This window comes from Mauremys mutica, chromosome 3 (assembly GCF_020497125.1).
Source record: "Mauremys mutica isolate MM-2020 ecotype Southern chromosome 3, ASM2049712v1, whole genome shotgun sequence".
Taxonomy (NCBI): domain Eukaryota; kingdom Metazoa; phylum Chordata; order Testudines; family Geoemydidae; genus Mauremys; species Mauremys mutica.
The window spans coordinates 154,462,037-154,480,100 of record NC_059074.1 but is presented as its reverse complement, the minus strand read 5'-3'; the positions used below and the strand labels follow the sequence as shown (position 1 = coordinate 154,480,100).

The 18,064-nt window shown below is 47.2% G+C and overlaps 1 protein-coding gene across 1 annotated transcript in view; it reads left to right on the top strand.

Annotated features, from left to right (window-relative positions):
• ALK (ALK receptor tyrosine kinase) overlaps positions 1 to 18,064 on the top strand; it is a 576,734-nt gene that overhangs the window by 402,947 nt on the left and 155,723 nt on the right. The window contains exon 6 of the mRNA XM_045010420.1: positions 898 to 1,029. Within this exon, the coding sequence (XP_044866355.1) occupies positions 898 to 1,029 (132 nt within the window). The remainder of the gene's footprint in view (positions 1 to 897; positions 1,030 to 18,064) is intronic.

The window sequence follows — 18,064 nt, the reverse complement described above, 5'->3', positions numbered from 1 at the left end:
CCTTATGGTGGCCAAGTTGCCCCATCCATCAGAACATACATTGTCTGGATGTCTGAAGGGGAATTATCATTAGGCTATAAAATCTTGCAGTGAGCTCAGCACTAACTAAAAGCCATTACTGTCTAAACACTGTTTGGCTCATATGAAATGAGCTGATGATTTTCCCAGTAAATGGTGGTTCACATCACAGTTGGCCTCCTTGTTGGTACTCTCTGCTGTTGGGGAGGAAGGGAGAGAGAGGCAAGGATTGAACTGGACAACTGACACTAAATTATCTTCCAACTCCTAGAGGTATGATGCCTCCACATCATAGGTTAGGCATACTGGCAGGATGGTATAGAAGAAGCTCGGACTGTTTGCATCCCTTTGCTGTTCCTGAGCTTCAGAGAAAGCACCTCAATCTTCAAGACTGTCAGGGTAGCAGAAAATTTGCACACAATTAAAAACCTATGCTGTGTATCGTTTGACATAGCACATTTTTCAAAAGTACAGCAACACAAACTGTAGGAATTCAACCCTTTTTCTAAAGTATCAGCTCTCCCCCCCCCCAAAAAAACACTGAAAATTCCTTGAACTGTACCTATCTAGTACTTAACATAGACTGTTGGGCATTAGGAGAAAACAGAAGCTGCTCTAACATAATGAACACACTATGGTGACCAAGACTCAGAAGGTAAGAAAAGGCAGAACTGCTAATCCTCTGTCATGATGATATGCACTGCTGGGAACGTTCTTGTATTTGCAGAGGGGTGGAGTGGGTAATCCATTAGGTCTTCTGCATCTCTAACTTCCATGATTCTATGACCATGTGATTGGGATCCCAACAGACACTGCAGTAGGGATGTGGAAAAGAGGGTAATGCAGCAGTCTTAATTGACTTATTTTCCTTCTCTCTAGGATCTTCTTCTGGCTCCAAAATGGCCCTACAGGGTTCCTTCAACTGTTGGAATGGAACAGAAATCAAACTGGGGCAGGCATGTGATTTCATCAGAGACTGCGCAGAGGGAGAGGACGAGGGAGATATGTGCAGTGAGTAAATTCTGACCCCAAGTTTACATCCTTTCACCTCCCTTCTGGAAAATGGGAGCCAGGTGTTGCTTCCCAAATCACAGGAGCTTTGAATGAACACATGAAGGCTAATAGCCAGAGAAACAACTGCCTTGTACCCACCTTGCCTCAGTGACTACTGCCAGTCATCATCTAGCCCCCTCTCACTGGGGCAAACTGCAGTCTGTAATGGCCACTCATCATTGGCAAGGGGGTTGGACCTGCTGCCTTTCCCTGCAGCCCCAGTACCTCTCCTGGCCTTTAGCCAGGACTCAGCCTGGGAACTCGCCTGGCCTGACCTCCCCAGCTCTGCCTGCCCTTCCCCAGCACTGCTTTGTTGAGGTGCCCAGTGCTCCCAGGCAGCTAAACCCTTCTTACACCAGGGCTGGAATGAGACTGACCCAGTGCCTCCCTTAGCTCTTATGTCAAGGCCAGCTGTGACCTGATTGGGTGTAGCCACAGCTGTGGCTGCTACTCAGCCAGCCTCCCTCAGCTGCTCTCACTCCTTTTCTCCTAGGAGCAGGGTAACTGCCCCGCACTCTATCACAGGCGTGAAAAGTGCATATTAACCCCACTTTATAACTGAGGAAGTGGCCTGTCTGGGAAAGAACCTACCTTTCCTGACTCCTAGTCCTACGCTTTGACCACTAGTCCATCCTTCCTCCCAAAAATATCTCTGTTTGCTCTTCCTCCTTTTCCTTATTTAAATAGCCATTCCTGAGCAGTCTGTAGTTTAAGGCTATGCCTGTGCTACAACCTAAGGGTGGGATTGCCCTGCTCATGTACACACATACTCACACTGGCGCTCCTTGAGCTAACACAAGTATAAATAGCAGTGTAGTCATGGCAGCACGGGTAGCAGCAGCAGAGGCACAGCTGAGCCATACCAAGTAGAAACCCACTTGAAAACCAGTGGTTATGTACTTGGCACAGCTTAGCCATGCCTCCATTGCTCCTACCTATGCTGCTATCTATGCTCATTCTAGCTCAACAAGAGCCGGTGCAAGTATGTGTATATGAGATGGGGACTCACACCCCTAGCTCACAGTATAGACGTAGCCTATAATGACACATTTTGAGATAATCAGTTTCTTGTGTTTGCCTTAAGTTTCTACACTCCTGGATATGTCACCGATGGTTGTACTGTTCCAGAGACATCTATATAATGGGATCTGTGATACATGGTCTTCTTTTTAGTTGTTACTGTAGTAAGACAAGTCCTAGATAAATCTGTGCCCTCATGAATTGTATCTACACCAATTGACTCTTCTCAACCTTTTAAAGTGAATTCAGTGCTAATGAAAGGTGCTAGATTGACAGTCCTGGAGACTGAATACTTCTGCTTCTCCACAAAACAGGTACATCAAGGACAGCAAACTGGGGAAGCTTCTCCTGTGCTGCCCTCTATGTACCTCAATCCTGACTTGGAGGGAACCAGCTCTACGGCCAGGTTGAACTACATACTTTTGCTGGCATAACTATGTCAGTCAGGGTGTGATGAGCTGTGATCCCTGACCAATATAGCAGTGTTGGTAGAAGTCTCTAATATAAACAACAAGGAGTCCTTGTGGCACCTTAGAGCAGTGGTCCCCAACCTTTTTGTGGCCAGTAGCACGTTCATGTTTTCAGAAGAGTGTGGCGGGCGCCAACAATTTTTCAAGGCTTATTTTGTATTTGTACATTAAATAATATGAAAAATGTAATATTTAATATTACATAATATATGAATCCAGAGAGAAGCTGCGATGACAGAGAACACCGGGGCCCGCAGCCTGCAGCCCCGGAGTTCTCTGTCCCCGGCAGGCACGAGGCCGCGGCTTCTCTCCCCTGCTGAGCACTAGGTGGGCGCACATAAATGCCCCAGCAGGCGCCATGGCACCCGTGGGCACCACGTTGGGGACCACAGCCTTAGAGGCTAACAAATTTCTTTGGGCATAAGCTTTCATGGGCTAGATATAGTGGTGAAACTGCACATTTGCCACTATAGTTCACTTCACTTCTGCGGAACTAGACTAAGCTATGCTGGCAAAAGTGAAACTTTGCCCATATAAGCTCTGTCCACACTTTGCAAGCTTTGCCGGTATAGTATACTGTATTCCTACACTGACGAAGTGATCCTACTGTATATCTAGCCTAGGAGTAACATGGGAGACCATGGAGAATTCCATCCTCTTTACTGCTAGCAAGTGTGCCAGTCAAATCAATGGTGTCATAAGTTTTATGCAATGTATAACTGGCATCTGAACTAGGAGCACCAACATAGCTCTTATAGGCTACCAAACAGCTTTTAAACAGTTAACTTTTAATGTGACCACTAGAGTTTTTACCATGTGAGGTGAAACTTGTTAGTGAGCCTCCCAGCCTCGGTAGGGAGACTCGCACTAGTTCAGCTCAAACTAGGGCCCTAAAAATAGCAGCGTATAGATGTTCTAGATCCAGCGGAGACCTGGACTAGCTACCCCAGCTCAGACCCAGGGGTCAGGTGGGTGTGAGAGCCTGAGCTGCCATCCAAACTGCAACATCCACACAATTTTTACCATGCTGGCTTGAGTCTGTCTACCTGGGGTGGGAGGCTCACTCCCAGCTGCAGTGTTCACATACCCACTGGTTCACAGCAAACAGGTTTTCATTCTAACATTGTATGCAGCATCACTGCTGACCTGAAGCAGACTTGAACTGGCAACCTAGATAAAGCTGTTTTTCACATTACCAATCTCCTGAGCCATCCAGTCCCTTCTCTGAAACACTGCATTAAAATTAAAATGCACTTAAAAATTTCTCTTACAAATCTCAAAAAATCCCCCTTTTGTCTAAAAACCTTCAAGCATAGCTTTAAAAAAAGTAATGGGATTTTTATTGTATTTTAATATTTAATTAAAAACTATAAATGGTGACAATTAGAATTCTTTTTACCACTGACTATATTTCACTTCATTTCTAGCAGGAAGTTACATTACTTACCCAGCCCAATAAAGGGATCATCTATATATGTATTTTATGTCTTGTATCTGCTGTGCATAAATTCCTGTCTGTACTGTTAGAAGCATTGTAGTGTGGGAAGTAGTGCTGTACCTGCTGTTATTACGATCCAAGAACCATCCTTCTAGAATAGGACAAACCTATGGGAGCATGCTTATTGTTTCTCTGACAAAGAGGATGCACCTCTGGCCTAGTGTCTCTGGCCAGCTACAGCATACACACACTAGCTGGCAGGGGGGTTGGTTGTGCTCCTAGCTGCCAGATCCCACACCATGGTAGGGCAGCTGGCCAAGCAGCCAATGCCCCTCTCCCAGTGACATGAAATTCATACACCATATATGGCTCATTTCACCCACCATTGAAATGTCAACATCTACAGTCAATGGAGTTATGCAGGCAGAGAATTTGGCCCACTATGTCCAACTGAAAATACCATGAGAGTAAAACATGAGCAGAATATAATTAACTACCTTAGAATTTAGCCAAGATGTCTGAGGGAATAATAGACAATTTTGAGTTTGACCACAACAACATAATCCAGGTATTCTCCTCTGAAAGACAGCATCCTCAGTAAAACTGTGACCCTTCATTCTTGGATGTGAGAAGAGTGCCACCTCTAGAGTCACTTCCTTCAGTACCTAGGTTTCCAATGGTGTGAGAGGCTGCCTGGCCTTCTGAAAAACCTAGTGGTTAGCGCACCTGACTTCCAGCTCTTTGCCTTCTCTAAAAGAGCACTAGACGTGCCTGTCCCTGACCCTAAGCTGGGAATCTTTGGCTTTTCACCTGCAGCTGGACCTTGGCCCCCAAAAGGGATGTGGTAGGGGGAATGCAGCCTTCCATCTCCACCAGGTCCCAGTCCAGGGCCAGGTGGGAACCAACACTGGAAGGGTCCTCCATACAGCGAGTCTGATTGCTGCTCTGGGCTACTTCCTACTTATATGACCCTTTAGTTTGGGGCATGGCCCCTGAAGTCCAGTCAGTCACTTAAAGAGTCAAAAGGAGCAAGGATTTGCTGGTTCTCAAAGAGGGTGATGGTTGAAGATGGTACTGCCTGTGGGCCTTACCCACTCTCTGGTCCCCTCTCAGATTCAGCCTGCTGTCTGGCTTCCTGAAGAAGGATTTCTCTCTCCTGCAACCTGTCCACCCCTGTGCCTGGGCTTCTCAGTGCCTTTAACCCACTCCTCCATCTAGAGCATGTTCAGGAGGGTACCTGAGCCCACTATTGCCTTTTAGGCCCTTCAGGCCAAGTGTAGGGTTTGTATACCCCCTCACAATTGGGTTCTCTAATCCAAGTACTGACCAATCCCACCCCTGCTTAGCTTGTGAGTACTAGCCCATTGAGTTCTACTATTCAATTCTCTGCTGTTGCAGAGCTGCCCTACCCATATGGGACATTGCCTATGGTTGGCATAAGGTTCTTTTGCAGAATAAAAAACAGTCAATCATTTTACACCTCAATTACATCAGTTTATCAGACCAACACACAATGTACCAATCTTTTTCAGCATTAAGGTTGTCATTTAGGCCTGGTCTACACTAGGACCTTAAATCGAATTTAGCAGTGTTAATTCGAACTAATCGCTCAACTGTCCACACCAGGAAGCCATTTAATTCGAACTAGGGGGCTCCTTAGTTCAAATTTGGTACTCCACCCCGACAGGTGGAGTAACGCTAAATTCGCACTTGCTAGCTCGAATTAGGCTAGGTGTGGATGCAAATCGAACTTAGTAGCTCCGGGAGCTATCCCACACTGCACCACTCTGTTGACGCTCTGGACAGCAGTCCGAGCTTGGATTCTCTGGCCAGCCACACAGGAAATGACCCGCGAAAATTTGAATTCATTTTCCTGTCTGGGCACTTTGAATCTGACGTCCTGGTTGGACATCGGGGTGAGCTCCGCAGCACCTGCAACGATGCAGAGCTCTCCAGTAGAGGAGTCAGCCCAATGGAAGAATAGAAAGAGATCCCCAGCATGGACAGACTGGGAAGTCCAGGATCTGATCGCTGTGTGGGGCGAGGAGTCTGTGCTGTCGGAGCTGCGCTCCAAGAAGCGTAATTCAAAGACCTTCGAGAAGGTCTCCCAAGCCATGACACAGAAAGGATACAGCCGGGATGCAATGCAGTGCCGCGTGAAAGTCAAGGACCTGAGGCAAGGCTATCAAAAAGTCAGAGCGGCAAACGGACGCTCCGGAGCACAGCCCCAGACATGCCGCTTCTACGAGGCACTGCATGCCATTCTCGGTGAGTCTGCCACCACTGTCCCACCAGTGACCGTGGACTCAGTGGATGGCATAGTGAACCAGGACAGTTCCTACTCGATGTTCGCCGATGGGGAAGACGACGAAGGGTCCGTGGAGGAAGGCGCAGGCGACAGCGAACACAATGCCGCTTTCCCTGACAGCCAGGATCTCTTCCTCACCCTCACAGAGATCAACTACCAACCCTCCCCGGCCGTTAACCCAGACTCTGAGTCAGGGGAAGGATCAGGCGGTAAGTCGTATAAACAAGAAAACATTTATTTGTACGAAAACATGTATACAAAAAATAGAAATTCTATATCTAAATACTATATCTAAACGTTTTTAACGGGAAACTATACGAACAGTAGGTCCACACAGATTGGGATGGAACAATAGTCCTCCAGGGACAATTCCACAAATGCGTCAGAAAGTTCCTCAAATACCCTCCGCAGGAGGTTTCTAGGAAGAGGTGCCTTATTTGGTCCTCCGATGAAGCACACTCTTCCACGCCACGACATCCGTAGGTACAGGGGAACCATCACCTCAACCAGCATGGCCGCGTAGGGTCCCGGTCAGTGAAGTGCTTCCCTTAACATCCTGTCTTTCTGTAGTTGAGAGACCCGCCTCAGGGTAATCTCGTTCATGAAGTGCTGCATCTAATTAGGGCAATTAGCGAATAGTTACTGTTCTTAATGGTTTACTTATACTTTGCATAACAAAGCCCCTCGCTTAGCAGCCACGTGCTGTAGGCCACAGAGGAAAAGCATACATTGATCTTTCCCCTGCAGTGTCGGGAGTGGCTGGAAAAGGGTCATAGTATCTGATTTCCAGATTGCCTTTAGCAGGAGGGCACAGCTATCCGTTAACTGATAAGCATAATCTACTGTAAGGCTTACCAGGACTGTCTGCTAGACGGATTCAGCTATCTCTCCCGACTTGTCCGCTCTCCTGTGCAATGCCGCAGCCAATCAGAGCGTAGCCCAAAATGTCGTGCTTGTCTTGAGACCACGTGAGACTTGTTGCCCGGTACGGTCTTGTTCATAGAAATTGACTAGACGGTGTTCACTGTTCGCAAAAATGTATGTGTTCAAGGAAATCACTAACTTTCCCCATCACACAGCTTCGGCTCTTTCCCGGACTGCCCCGGCATCCCCCTCGCAGAGACTGGCAATGATTAGACGGCGAAAGAAGAAGACTAGGGACGAGATGTTCGCTGAACTGATGGCCTGCTCCCGAGCAGAGGCTGCAGAGCAGAAACACTGGAGGGAGACCCTATGTGAGCAGCATCACACACTCATGGAACGTGAGGATAGGTGGCGGCAGGAAGACCAGCAGACCACCCAAACGCTGCTTGGTCTCATGAGGGAGCAAACGGACACGCTTCGTCGCCTTGTTGATGTCCTGCAGGACCGTAGGCTGGAGGACAGAGCCTCCCTGCAGTGTATCTGCAATCGCCCTCCCCCGCCAAGAAGTCCTGCCCCCCCCCACCCAAAAGTACAAGACGGAGGGGCGGTAGGGGCCGTGAGAACTGTCACTGAACCAGAACAGAGCGACCATGTACCCCGCACTTCTCACGTTAGAAATTTGTAGAAGTGCTTCCCTTATAGGCTCAGCCAGTCCCAAATCCAAGTTTCATCCCCCCACTGTTTATTAGATTAATAAAAGATGTTTGCTGTTAATCACTGTTTCGGTCATGTCTTTCCTGTCAGAGGATTTTTCGGTGTATGGGGTGGACAAGGGTTTCATACTTGCACAGTATAGCCTACAGTACCAGGGTACAGAATTGGGGAAAGGATCAACTGCAGGGCACACACACACTGCAGTCAGTAGGCACCAGGGTCATTCTGTGTTGTGTATGCTGCCCCTGGTCATTCCGTAATGTGTATGCTTGTCCAGGGTCCTAGCGCCTGCCACGCCATTAATGTAAAGGCAGGCTGCCCTTTCCATGCACTTCCAACGGATCAACGAGCCTATCCGCTGCCCTGAGCCCCAACAAGAGCCCTCATCCACGGACAGATACTCACCCTTCTCCCACACCCATCACCCCTTCCTACGCACAAACCCGCAGCCCACTGCCGTCATCCAAACCCCTATGCAAAGAAGGCACCACTCACCCCTTCCTGCAAACCCTCCCCTTCATGCAGAACCACTTTCAGCCGTCCCCCACCCCAGAGACCTATGTAGGAGCAGGAGGATGTCAGTCCTCTATGGAGGAAGCGGTCTGTACGTCAGTGCACACCGTGCCCAGCACAGTATGTGTCCATGTTTCAACACCAGAACAGAAATGCAAAGTAAAACAAAGATTTATTAATAATGAGTGTAACAATTACTTTGCTTTAAAACGTGCTTTGGAAGTGGGTGAAACTTGGAGAACGCGGCATGTAGCCACAGATCGAAATCGACACAAACAGACACAGGCCCAGGGTCAGTTTCTCTTGAAAGCAAGTGGAGAGTCATAGGTTACCCTGATCTCCGAGGAAACTTGCTCAGCCGGTAGTTGAAGAGTTCCTTCTCTCTGTCCAAGGCGCCTGTATAGGGCTTCATGAGCCAGGGCATTAGCGGGTAGGCTGGGTCCCCGAGGATCACTGTAGGCATCTGCACATCCCCAACCGTTATTTTGTGGTCCGGGAAGAAAGTACCTGCCTGGAGGAGTTTAAAGAGACCAGAGCTCCTGAACACACGCGCGTCATGAACCTTGCCCGCCCACCCGACGTTGATGTTGGTAAAACGTCCCCTATGGTCCACCAGTCCTTGCAGCACCATGGAAAAGTAGCCCTTTCGGTTAATGTACTCGCTGACCTGGTGGGCTGGTGCCAGGATAGGGATGTGAGTCCTGTTGTGTATTTAGTTGTCATGGTTTTGTTGCTATGGCAACTGAGTTAGATTATTATGGGTTAGCTCAACCGGTTTCAACCGGCTGAGGAGCTCTCTGTAGATATGTAAATAAAATGGAGGTTTTGGTTAGCTGCCTGCTCTCTGGCCTCAAGTGATTGTTTCCTACACCGGCTGCCCCAAGGATATAACACTGGCGACGAGGGTGAGACTCCGGTGCTGCTCCAGTAACAGAAGGAAGTAGAAGTTAAGGTAAAGAACAAACAAACAAAAAAGCTGCTTGTTTGCACTGACTGTGAAAGTGAAACTAAAAATCATGGCTACTCTGACCAGGCCCCTGGAGCCTTTTGATGAGAATACAGAGCAGTGGCATGTGTATACTGAGCGTTTTGAGCTTTTTGGTATTGCAAATGACATTACAGAAGCGAAGAAGGTGCCAATATTCTTAACTGTTGTAGGGGCTAAAACCTACTCTCTGCTACGCAGCTTACTACACCCTGTTAAGCCTGAGACTAAATCTTACAGTGACATTGTGGAAATCCTGGGGTCTCATTTCTCCCCAAAACCACTGGTAATTGCTGAAAGATATAGGTTCCACAAAAGAGACCAAAAGGAAGATGAAACAGTTGTACAATTTGTAGCCATTTTAAAAAAGCTAGCAGAACACTGTGAATTTAAAGAAATGTTACAGGATGCCCTGCGTGACAGGTTAGTGTGTGGCCTGTACAGTGAAGCTATACGGAAGCGCCTACTGACAGAGGCTCAGCTTACCTTACAGAAGGCTGTTGATATTGCTGTCTCCATGGAACTGGCTACAAGGGAGGCACAATACATCGGTGCACCCCCTAGGGTGCAAAAAGTGTCACAAGAACTGACCCACAAAACTGTGCAGAGTCAAGAATGTTACCGCTGTGGTAAGCAGGGTCACCAGCCATCAGAATGCTGGTGTAAGGAACTGGTGTGTCGACACTGTGGCAAAAAGGGACACATTGAGTGTGCCTGTAAACAAAAGAAAAAGAGGCCTGTGGTCTGGCCGACAAAAAGAGGAACCCTGCATACCCTAGAGCAGACCCAGGATGATCAAGGTGACACCTCATCGCAAGAGGAAGTGCCACTGCATGTTTTGTCTTTGGCAATGGGCTCACATGAATACTGGGTAACCCCGTTATTGGATGGCAAACGTATACGCATGGAACTGGACACCGGTGCAGCCGTCTCACTGATCTCCGAGACTGTGTATAAAGAAAAGCTACAGCATCTTCCGCTTAAGGCAACAAAAACTGTTCTGAAGACGTATACGGGAGAAGCTGTGCCTATGCTGGGCACTATTGATGTTAAGGTGGAGCTCAATGGACAGGTGGCTAAATTGCCACTGTTTGTGGTGAGAGGTAACTACCCAGCCTTAATGGGTTGGTCTTGGCTTGGGAAGATTCAACTGAACTGGGCAGAAGTGCACCGGATGACTAAAGAAGAAACCAGTCTAACCCCTATACTAAGGAAACATGCTGCTGTTTTTGGAGATGATTTGGGAAGTATGAAGGGAATCACTGTGACATTGAACATTAAACCTGGCAGTCCACCAAAATATCTGAAAGCCCGAACTGTGCCATATGCCATCAGGCCAAAAGTTGAAGCAGACCTGGAGCGCCTGGTCACCAATGGAGTCCTAATACCAGTTACCCATAGCTCATGGGCCACTCCTATCGTTCCAATCGTGAAGAAAGATGGCTCTCTCCGGATTTGCGGTGATTTTAAAGTCACTGTCAACCCAGTGTTGTGTGCAGAGCAATACCCGCTTCCCCGCATCGATGACCTCTTCGCAGGCCTGGCTGGGGGACAAAAGTTCAGTAAGATTGATCTGAGTCAAGCATATTTACAGATGCACGTCGATGAAAAGTCCCAAGAGCTGTTGACTATTGTGACTCATAAGGGGCTTTATCGATACTGTCGTCTACCCTTCGGAATAACATCTGCTCCCGCCTTGTTCCAGAGGGCTATGGACCAGATCTTGTGTGGCTTGTCAGGAGTTCAGTGCTATCTGGATGATATCCTGGTCACTGGAAGAAATGAAGAGGATCACTTAAAGAATTTAGAGGCTACCCTACAAAGACTGGAAGAGTATGGCCTACGAGTTCGCAAAGACAAGTGTGAATTCTTCAAGCCCTCTGTTGAATATTTGGGACACATCATTGATTCTGCAGGTCTTCATAAGGCCCCTGCAAAAGTTAAAGCTATTGTGGAGGCTCCCCCACCTCGAAATGTAAGCCAGCTGCGCTCGTTTCTAGGACTCCTGAACTATTATGGAAAGTTCATCTCACAGTTAGCCACACTGCTAAAACCACTTCATGAGCTCCTTGGGCAGAACAAGGCCTGGAAGTGGACTGAAGCCTGTGATGTTGCGTTTAACAAAGCTAAGGATGCATTGCTAAATTCTGAAGTTCTAACGCACTTTGATCCATCCTTACCCCTGCAATTGGCCTGCGATGCCTCCCCTTATGGAGTGGGAGCAGTCGTGTCACATATTATGCCTTCAGGAGAAGAGAGACCAATTGCTTTTGCTTCACGCACTCTAAGCAAAGCAGAAACTAACTACGCCCAAATCGAACGTGAGGCATTAGGAATTGTTTTTGGAATTCGGAAGTTTCATCAGTACCTGTTTGGGCGAAAATTTACTCTTCTCACAGACCATCGACCTCTGACATCAATTTTTGGACCTTACACAGGCATTCCCCCATTAGCTGCTAGTCGTATGCAACGTTGGGCATTGTTACTTTCAGCACACACATATGAAATCAAATATCGGAAATCCACTCTACACGGCAATGCAGATGGCCTCTCAAGGTTGCCTTTGCCGGTCAAACACCAAGATAGTGCCCACAAGGAAATCTTCTACTTTGAACAGGTAGAGAATACACCCATCACTGCTACTCAGATAAAGAAGGCAACTCGCGTTGACCCAGTATTGTCCCACGTTATGGACCTGGTGATGCATGGAACATCTCGACAAACCTCTCCGGTCTCATCCGACCTTGTTCCCTACATGTCCAAGCGGACGGAGTTATCGGTCCAATCTGGTTGTTTGTTGTGGGGGAGACGTGTCATTATTCCACCACCACTGAGATCACAGATGTTAGAACAGCTACATTCCGGTCACTGTGGAATAGTGCGCATGAAGGAAATTGCACGAAGCTATTTTTGGTGGCCTGGACTGGACAGCGCTATTGAAGAGAAGGCAAAAGCTTGTATGTCATGTCAGGGTGTGAGGAATGCACCCCAGTGGGCACCCCTACACCCATGGGACTGGCCTGAAAACCCGTGGCAACGTATTCACGTTGACTTTGCTGGCCCCCTTGAAGGAAGCATGTTCTTGGTGGCAATAGATGCCCATTCTAAATGGCCAGAAGTCTCTATAATGCAGTCCACTTCTGCAGAGAGTACTATCCAAAAACTACGAGGACTCTTTAGTCGTTTTGGTCTGCCAGAACAACTTGTGAGCGACAACGGACCGCAGTTCATTTCTCAGGAGTTTCAAAATTTTATGAAAGCAAATGGGATACACCACATCACGTCAGCACCATATCATCCGTCCACCAACGGATTAGCTGAAAGATTTGTGCAGACAATGAAAAACGCTTTGAAATCAGCAAGGGGACAACACTCCATTCAAAAGCGTCTGGATACCTTTTTACTTTCCTACAGAAACACACCTCATGCTACGACCCACGCATCTCCGGCCTTTCTAATGATGGGACGACAGCTGCGCACTTGCTTTGATCTGCTGAAACCTTCTGAACCCCGACAAATTGTGCAACATCAGCAGCAATATCAAGTCATCAGACGAGCACCCAGAGCAAAAGACCGAACCTTTAGCCCGGGACAGCCAGTTTTGGCTCGGAATTATACTTCCAGAGCTAAATGGGTTCCGGCCACAGTCATCACTCAAACAGGACACAGTCCAGACTGCAGAGAATCTTACCTGGCGGCGACATGTAGATCAGCTGTTGCCAGGTCATGCCAGTCCTCAGGACCCATCTGCAGTTGAGGGGTCTGACTTCACCTCTTCTGGTGAGGGATCGAATCACGAGTCACCTGTTTCTGACTGTTCTCCTCCATTACTGCCGGCGGCTGAGATACCCCTTTGCCCAGCACGAGCTGATACCACCTCCTCACCTGTTCGTGCTGCGGACCCTGAGCCCCTAGTGCTTTCGGGTGCAATAACACCAGTAGTTCGCCGTAATCCACCTAGAGACAGAAGGCCTCCTCATCGGCTGGATCTTTAGCTAGGGCGAACCCACGGTTATGGGGCAAAATAATCCCCAGGGTTTAGCCGGGAATGGAGGCAGTCTACCCTCCTTCTCTAGTCTAGTGTGTGTTTTATTTAGGGGATGTTCTTATTAGGGGGGGAGGAATATGTTGTGTATTTGGTTGTCATGGTTTTGTTGCTATGGCAACTGAGTTAGATTATTATGGGTTAGCTCAACCGGTTTCAACCGGCTGAGGAGCTCTCTGTATATATGTAAATAAAATGGAGGTTTTGGTTAGCTGCCTGCTCTCTGGCCTCAAGTGATTGTTTCCTACACCGGCTGCCCCAAGGATATAACAAGTCCCATCTATAGCCCCACCGCAGTTTGGGAATCCCATCGCGGCGAAGCCGTCTATGATGACCTGAACGTTTCCCAGGTTCACTACCTTTGAAAGCAGTTGCTCAACGATTGCGTGGGCTACTTGAATCACAGCAACCCCACGGTAGATTTGCCCACGCCAAACTGGTTCGCTACTGACCGGTAGCTGTCTGGCGTTGCAAGTTTCCAGAGGGCTATGGCCACTCGCTTCTGCACACTCAGGGCTGCTCGCATCCGGGTGTCCTGGCGCTTCAGGGCAGGGGCCAGCAAGTCACAGAGTTCAAGGAAAGTGCCCTTACGCATCCTGAAGTTTCGCAGCCACTGTGATTCGTCCCAGACCTGCAGCACTATGCGGTCCCACCAGTCCGTGCTTGTTTCCCGGGCCCAGAATCGCCGTTCCACACCATGAACTTGACCCATTGCCACCATGATCTCCACGGCGCGGCGTACCCTGCTTTCTGAGAGGTCTGCGCCACTCTCCTCACCGCACTGCCGGAGCCGCCTCGCACGATTTCTCAGCAGCTGACTGTGGAAGAGGTGGACGATAAGGTGCGAGGAGTTGACAACGGCCATAAGTGCAGCGATGATCGCAGCGGGCTCCATGCTCGCAGTGCTGTGGCGTACGCGCTGAAACTGACAAGACAAGGGCGCGAACAGATTTCCCGCCGGCGCTTTCAGGGAGGGAGGGCGGTTGTGAGTGACGGTTGAATGATGACAGTTACCCAAAACCACCCTCGACACATTTTTCCCCCAGCAGGCATTGCGAGCTCTACCCAGCATTCCAATGGGCAGCGGGGACTGCGGGAACTGTGGGATAGGTTCCCACAGTGCCCCGCTTCCAAAGTCGACGCTGGCCCCGTTACTGTGGACTCAGAAATTCGAATTAGTGTATTTACTGTGGATACACAAATTCGACTTCGTAAGGTCGAATCCACAAATTCGACTTAATTGGATTCGAAATAGTCTGGTAGTGTAGACAAGGCCTTAGTCCTGACAACTTAAACACTTTCATCAATGTTTTCAAGCATGGAAAAAAATGAATCACTGTTGTAGGTTGTTCGGTTTTTTGTTTTATGTTTTCCCCAAGCATTGCTGCCACATACACAAAAGAACTGTCAGAAAGGGTCAAGCCAAATTATTAACTGATGGTTTCTCTCTTTTATGAAGATCAAGGTCTTGTGTTTTTCTACTGTTTCTTTTGGTTTTGAAGATACTGATTTTGCCTTTTCTTGTTTTTTCTTTTGTGTTTTGTTTTGTTCTTTTCCTGGCTCAAAATGATCCCTAAAGCCTGCTGTCTGTTAACACCTCTTTACTTATTAATGGCCAATGAAAATGTCATGATGGTTCTGCTGCATACAGACAATTAGTCTTTGTAGAATAAGTAGAATCAGGGACCCCTGGAGAAAAGAAATGTTGCTGTTTGATTTTTAATCAAACAGTCTTGCAGGGAAAAGAGACCCCCTTCAAAGAAGCATAAATGGAATCAGATGCCAAATCACGGTGGTTTGGGGTCATATGTACAGATGTAACAGATTGGCAACAGTGTGCTTGTAAAGGAATTTCCCCTACTGAATATGGGCAGAAAACTTGGTTTCTCCCCCAGTTATCCTGTGACCATGTTAGGGTTACTTGAGCTAGGGGGGTCCTACAAGACCAACTTCCTGTGATTGCAGGGGAACCTGGATGTATCTAATCAAGGTGGTTTATGTCTTTTGTTCTCTCTATTTTGATAGTACGGGAGGGCGGGGCGGGATGTTTGAAGTTTTGCATTTGTGGCCGTCACAGAGATCATGGTGGGGGAGTGAAAAAAGTAGAACAACAAATTAAGATTTCAGTGGATTATCCTATGTCTTCACTGGCAAATTCATACACAAGGATTGGAAATTGCTGTGAAGACAGCCCCTGCTCGCCTGATGTAATACAGCCATATAGGTAATGTGGCTGCTATGATGCAAGACCGAGATGAAAGGCCAAATTCTCTTCTGGCATAAAAATTGGCACAGTTTTGTTTTACAAAAGCAAAGACTTTATCTCCAGTAGTTTAGATCTGTACTTTTCCGGTGCAGGAGGTGTTGGGGTTTTGGTTTAAGAGCATCCCTCATATCAGAGTGCTGTATTTGAGTGGTACCACAGGTGAGGGAATAGCAAATCAAAGGCTGAAATGCTCTGATGCCAGATGAGCTAACCCTATTATGTGTATTATGGATTATGATGTATGGACTGCAGTTACACACCTGAAAACCCTTGCGTGGGGGGAACAGTTCCCAAGGGTTACATCATCTGTGACTGATTGAAACTCTCTCCCATTCACAACGTAGCCCTAATACCTGAAGAGGAAGTCACTCTGAAGTTTGAAAAGCAGCTGCTCTAGGAGCAGCAGGAAAGGAGTTGGAAAGAAGGGAAAGACATTATTTTAAATTCACATTCCTGTGTTACCAAATAAAATAATATATGGCTCAAGTCCCATTTCAGGCTCTGGTGACTCAAATTCCATTCTGTGTGTGGGTGGAGGAATGTGCATTTATGTCTGTGGGGGGATGAGTATTCCTAGCATCTAGACTAGAAATGTGTATTTCAAGTTTCAGTCAGAGTGAGCAAATGACTGCAAAGCATAGGAAATTCTACTGGGCCCCATATACTATCCAGCTGAAAATCTGTGAGGAAAACCAGCTGATTCATCTGTGCATTGGTGATAGATATGACTCAACAGAAGCTACCCAGAGAAGAAATGGTGTGGTGGCATGTCACTATGCAATGCTCTCTGTAAAAGTGCCCTACTTCTCCTGTCTTGCATAAACCTTTGCTAAGTTACAAACCTTTCTCCCCATCTTTACATTGAAAGGGTTACATCTGACAGAATTCCGATCTCATAGAATCATAGACTTTAAGATCAGAAGGGACCATTATGATCATCTAGTCTGACCTTCTGCACAACGCAGACCACAGAATCTCAGCCACCCACTCCTGTATCAAACCTGTGTCTGAGCCACTGAAGTCCTCAAATCATAGTTTAAAGACTTCAAGGTGCAGAGAATCTTCCAACAAGTGACCCATGCCCACCGGTGCAGAGGAAGGCGAAAAACCCCAAGGATTTCTGCCAATCTCCCCTGGAGGAAAATTCCTTCCCGACCCCAAATATGGTGATCAGGTAAACCCTGAGCATGTGGGCAAGACTCACCAGCCAGACACCCAGGAAAGAATTCTCTGTAGTAACTCAGATCCCACCCCATCACAAGCCATTGGGCATATTTACCGCTAGTAGTGAAAGACGAATTAATTGCCAAAATTAGGCTATCCCATTATACCATCCCCTCCATAAACTTATCAAGCTTAGTCTTGAAGCCAGATATGTCTTTTGCCCCCACTATTCTCCTTGGAAGACTGTTCTAGAACTTCACTCCTCTGATGGTTAGAGACCTTCATCTAATTTCAAGTGTAAACTTCCTGATAGCCAGTTTATATCCATTTGTTCTTGTGTCCACATTGGTACTGAGCTTAAATAATTCCTCTCCCTCCCTGGTATTTATTCCTCTGATATATTTATAGAGAGCAATCATATCTCCCCTCAGCCTTCTTTTGGTTAGGCTAAACAAGCCAAGCTCTTTGAGTCTCCTTTCATATGACAGGTTTTCCATTCCTTGGATCGTCCTAGTAGCCCTTCTCTGTACCTGTTCCAGTTTGAATTCATCTTTCTTAAACATGGGAGACCAGAATTGCACACAGTATTCCAGATGAGGTCTCACCAGTGCCTTGTATAACGGTACTAACACCTCCTTATCTCTACTGAAAATACCTCGCCTGATGCATCCCAAGACCGCATTAGCTTTTTTCACGGCCATATCACATTGGTGGCTCATAGTCATCCTGTGATCAACCAATACTCCAAGGTCTTTCTCCTCCTCTGTTACTTCCAACTGATGTGTCCCCAATTTATAACTAAAATTCTTATTAATCCCTAAATGCATGACCTTGCACTTTTCACTATTAAATTTCATCCTATTACTATTACTCCAGTTTACAAGGTCATCCAGATCTCCCTGTATGATATCCCGGTCCTTCTCTATGTTAGCAGTACCTCCCAGCTTTGTGTCATCTGCAAACTTTATTAGCACATTCCCACTTTTTGTGCCAAGGTCAGTAATAAAAAGATTAAATAAGATTGGTCCCAAAACCGATCCCTGAGGAACTCCACTAGTAACTTCCTTCCAGCCTGACAGTTCACCTTTCAGTATGACTCGTTGTAGTCTCCCCTTTAACCAGTTCCTTATCCACCTTTCAATTTTCATATTGATCCCCATCTTTTCCAATTTAACTAATAATTCCCCATGTGGAACCGTATCAAAT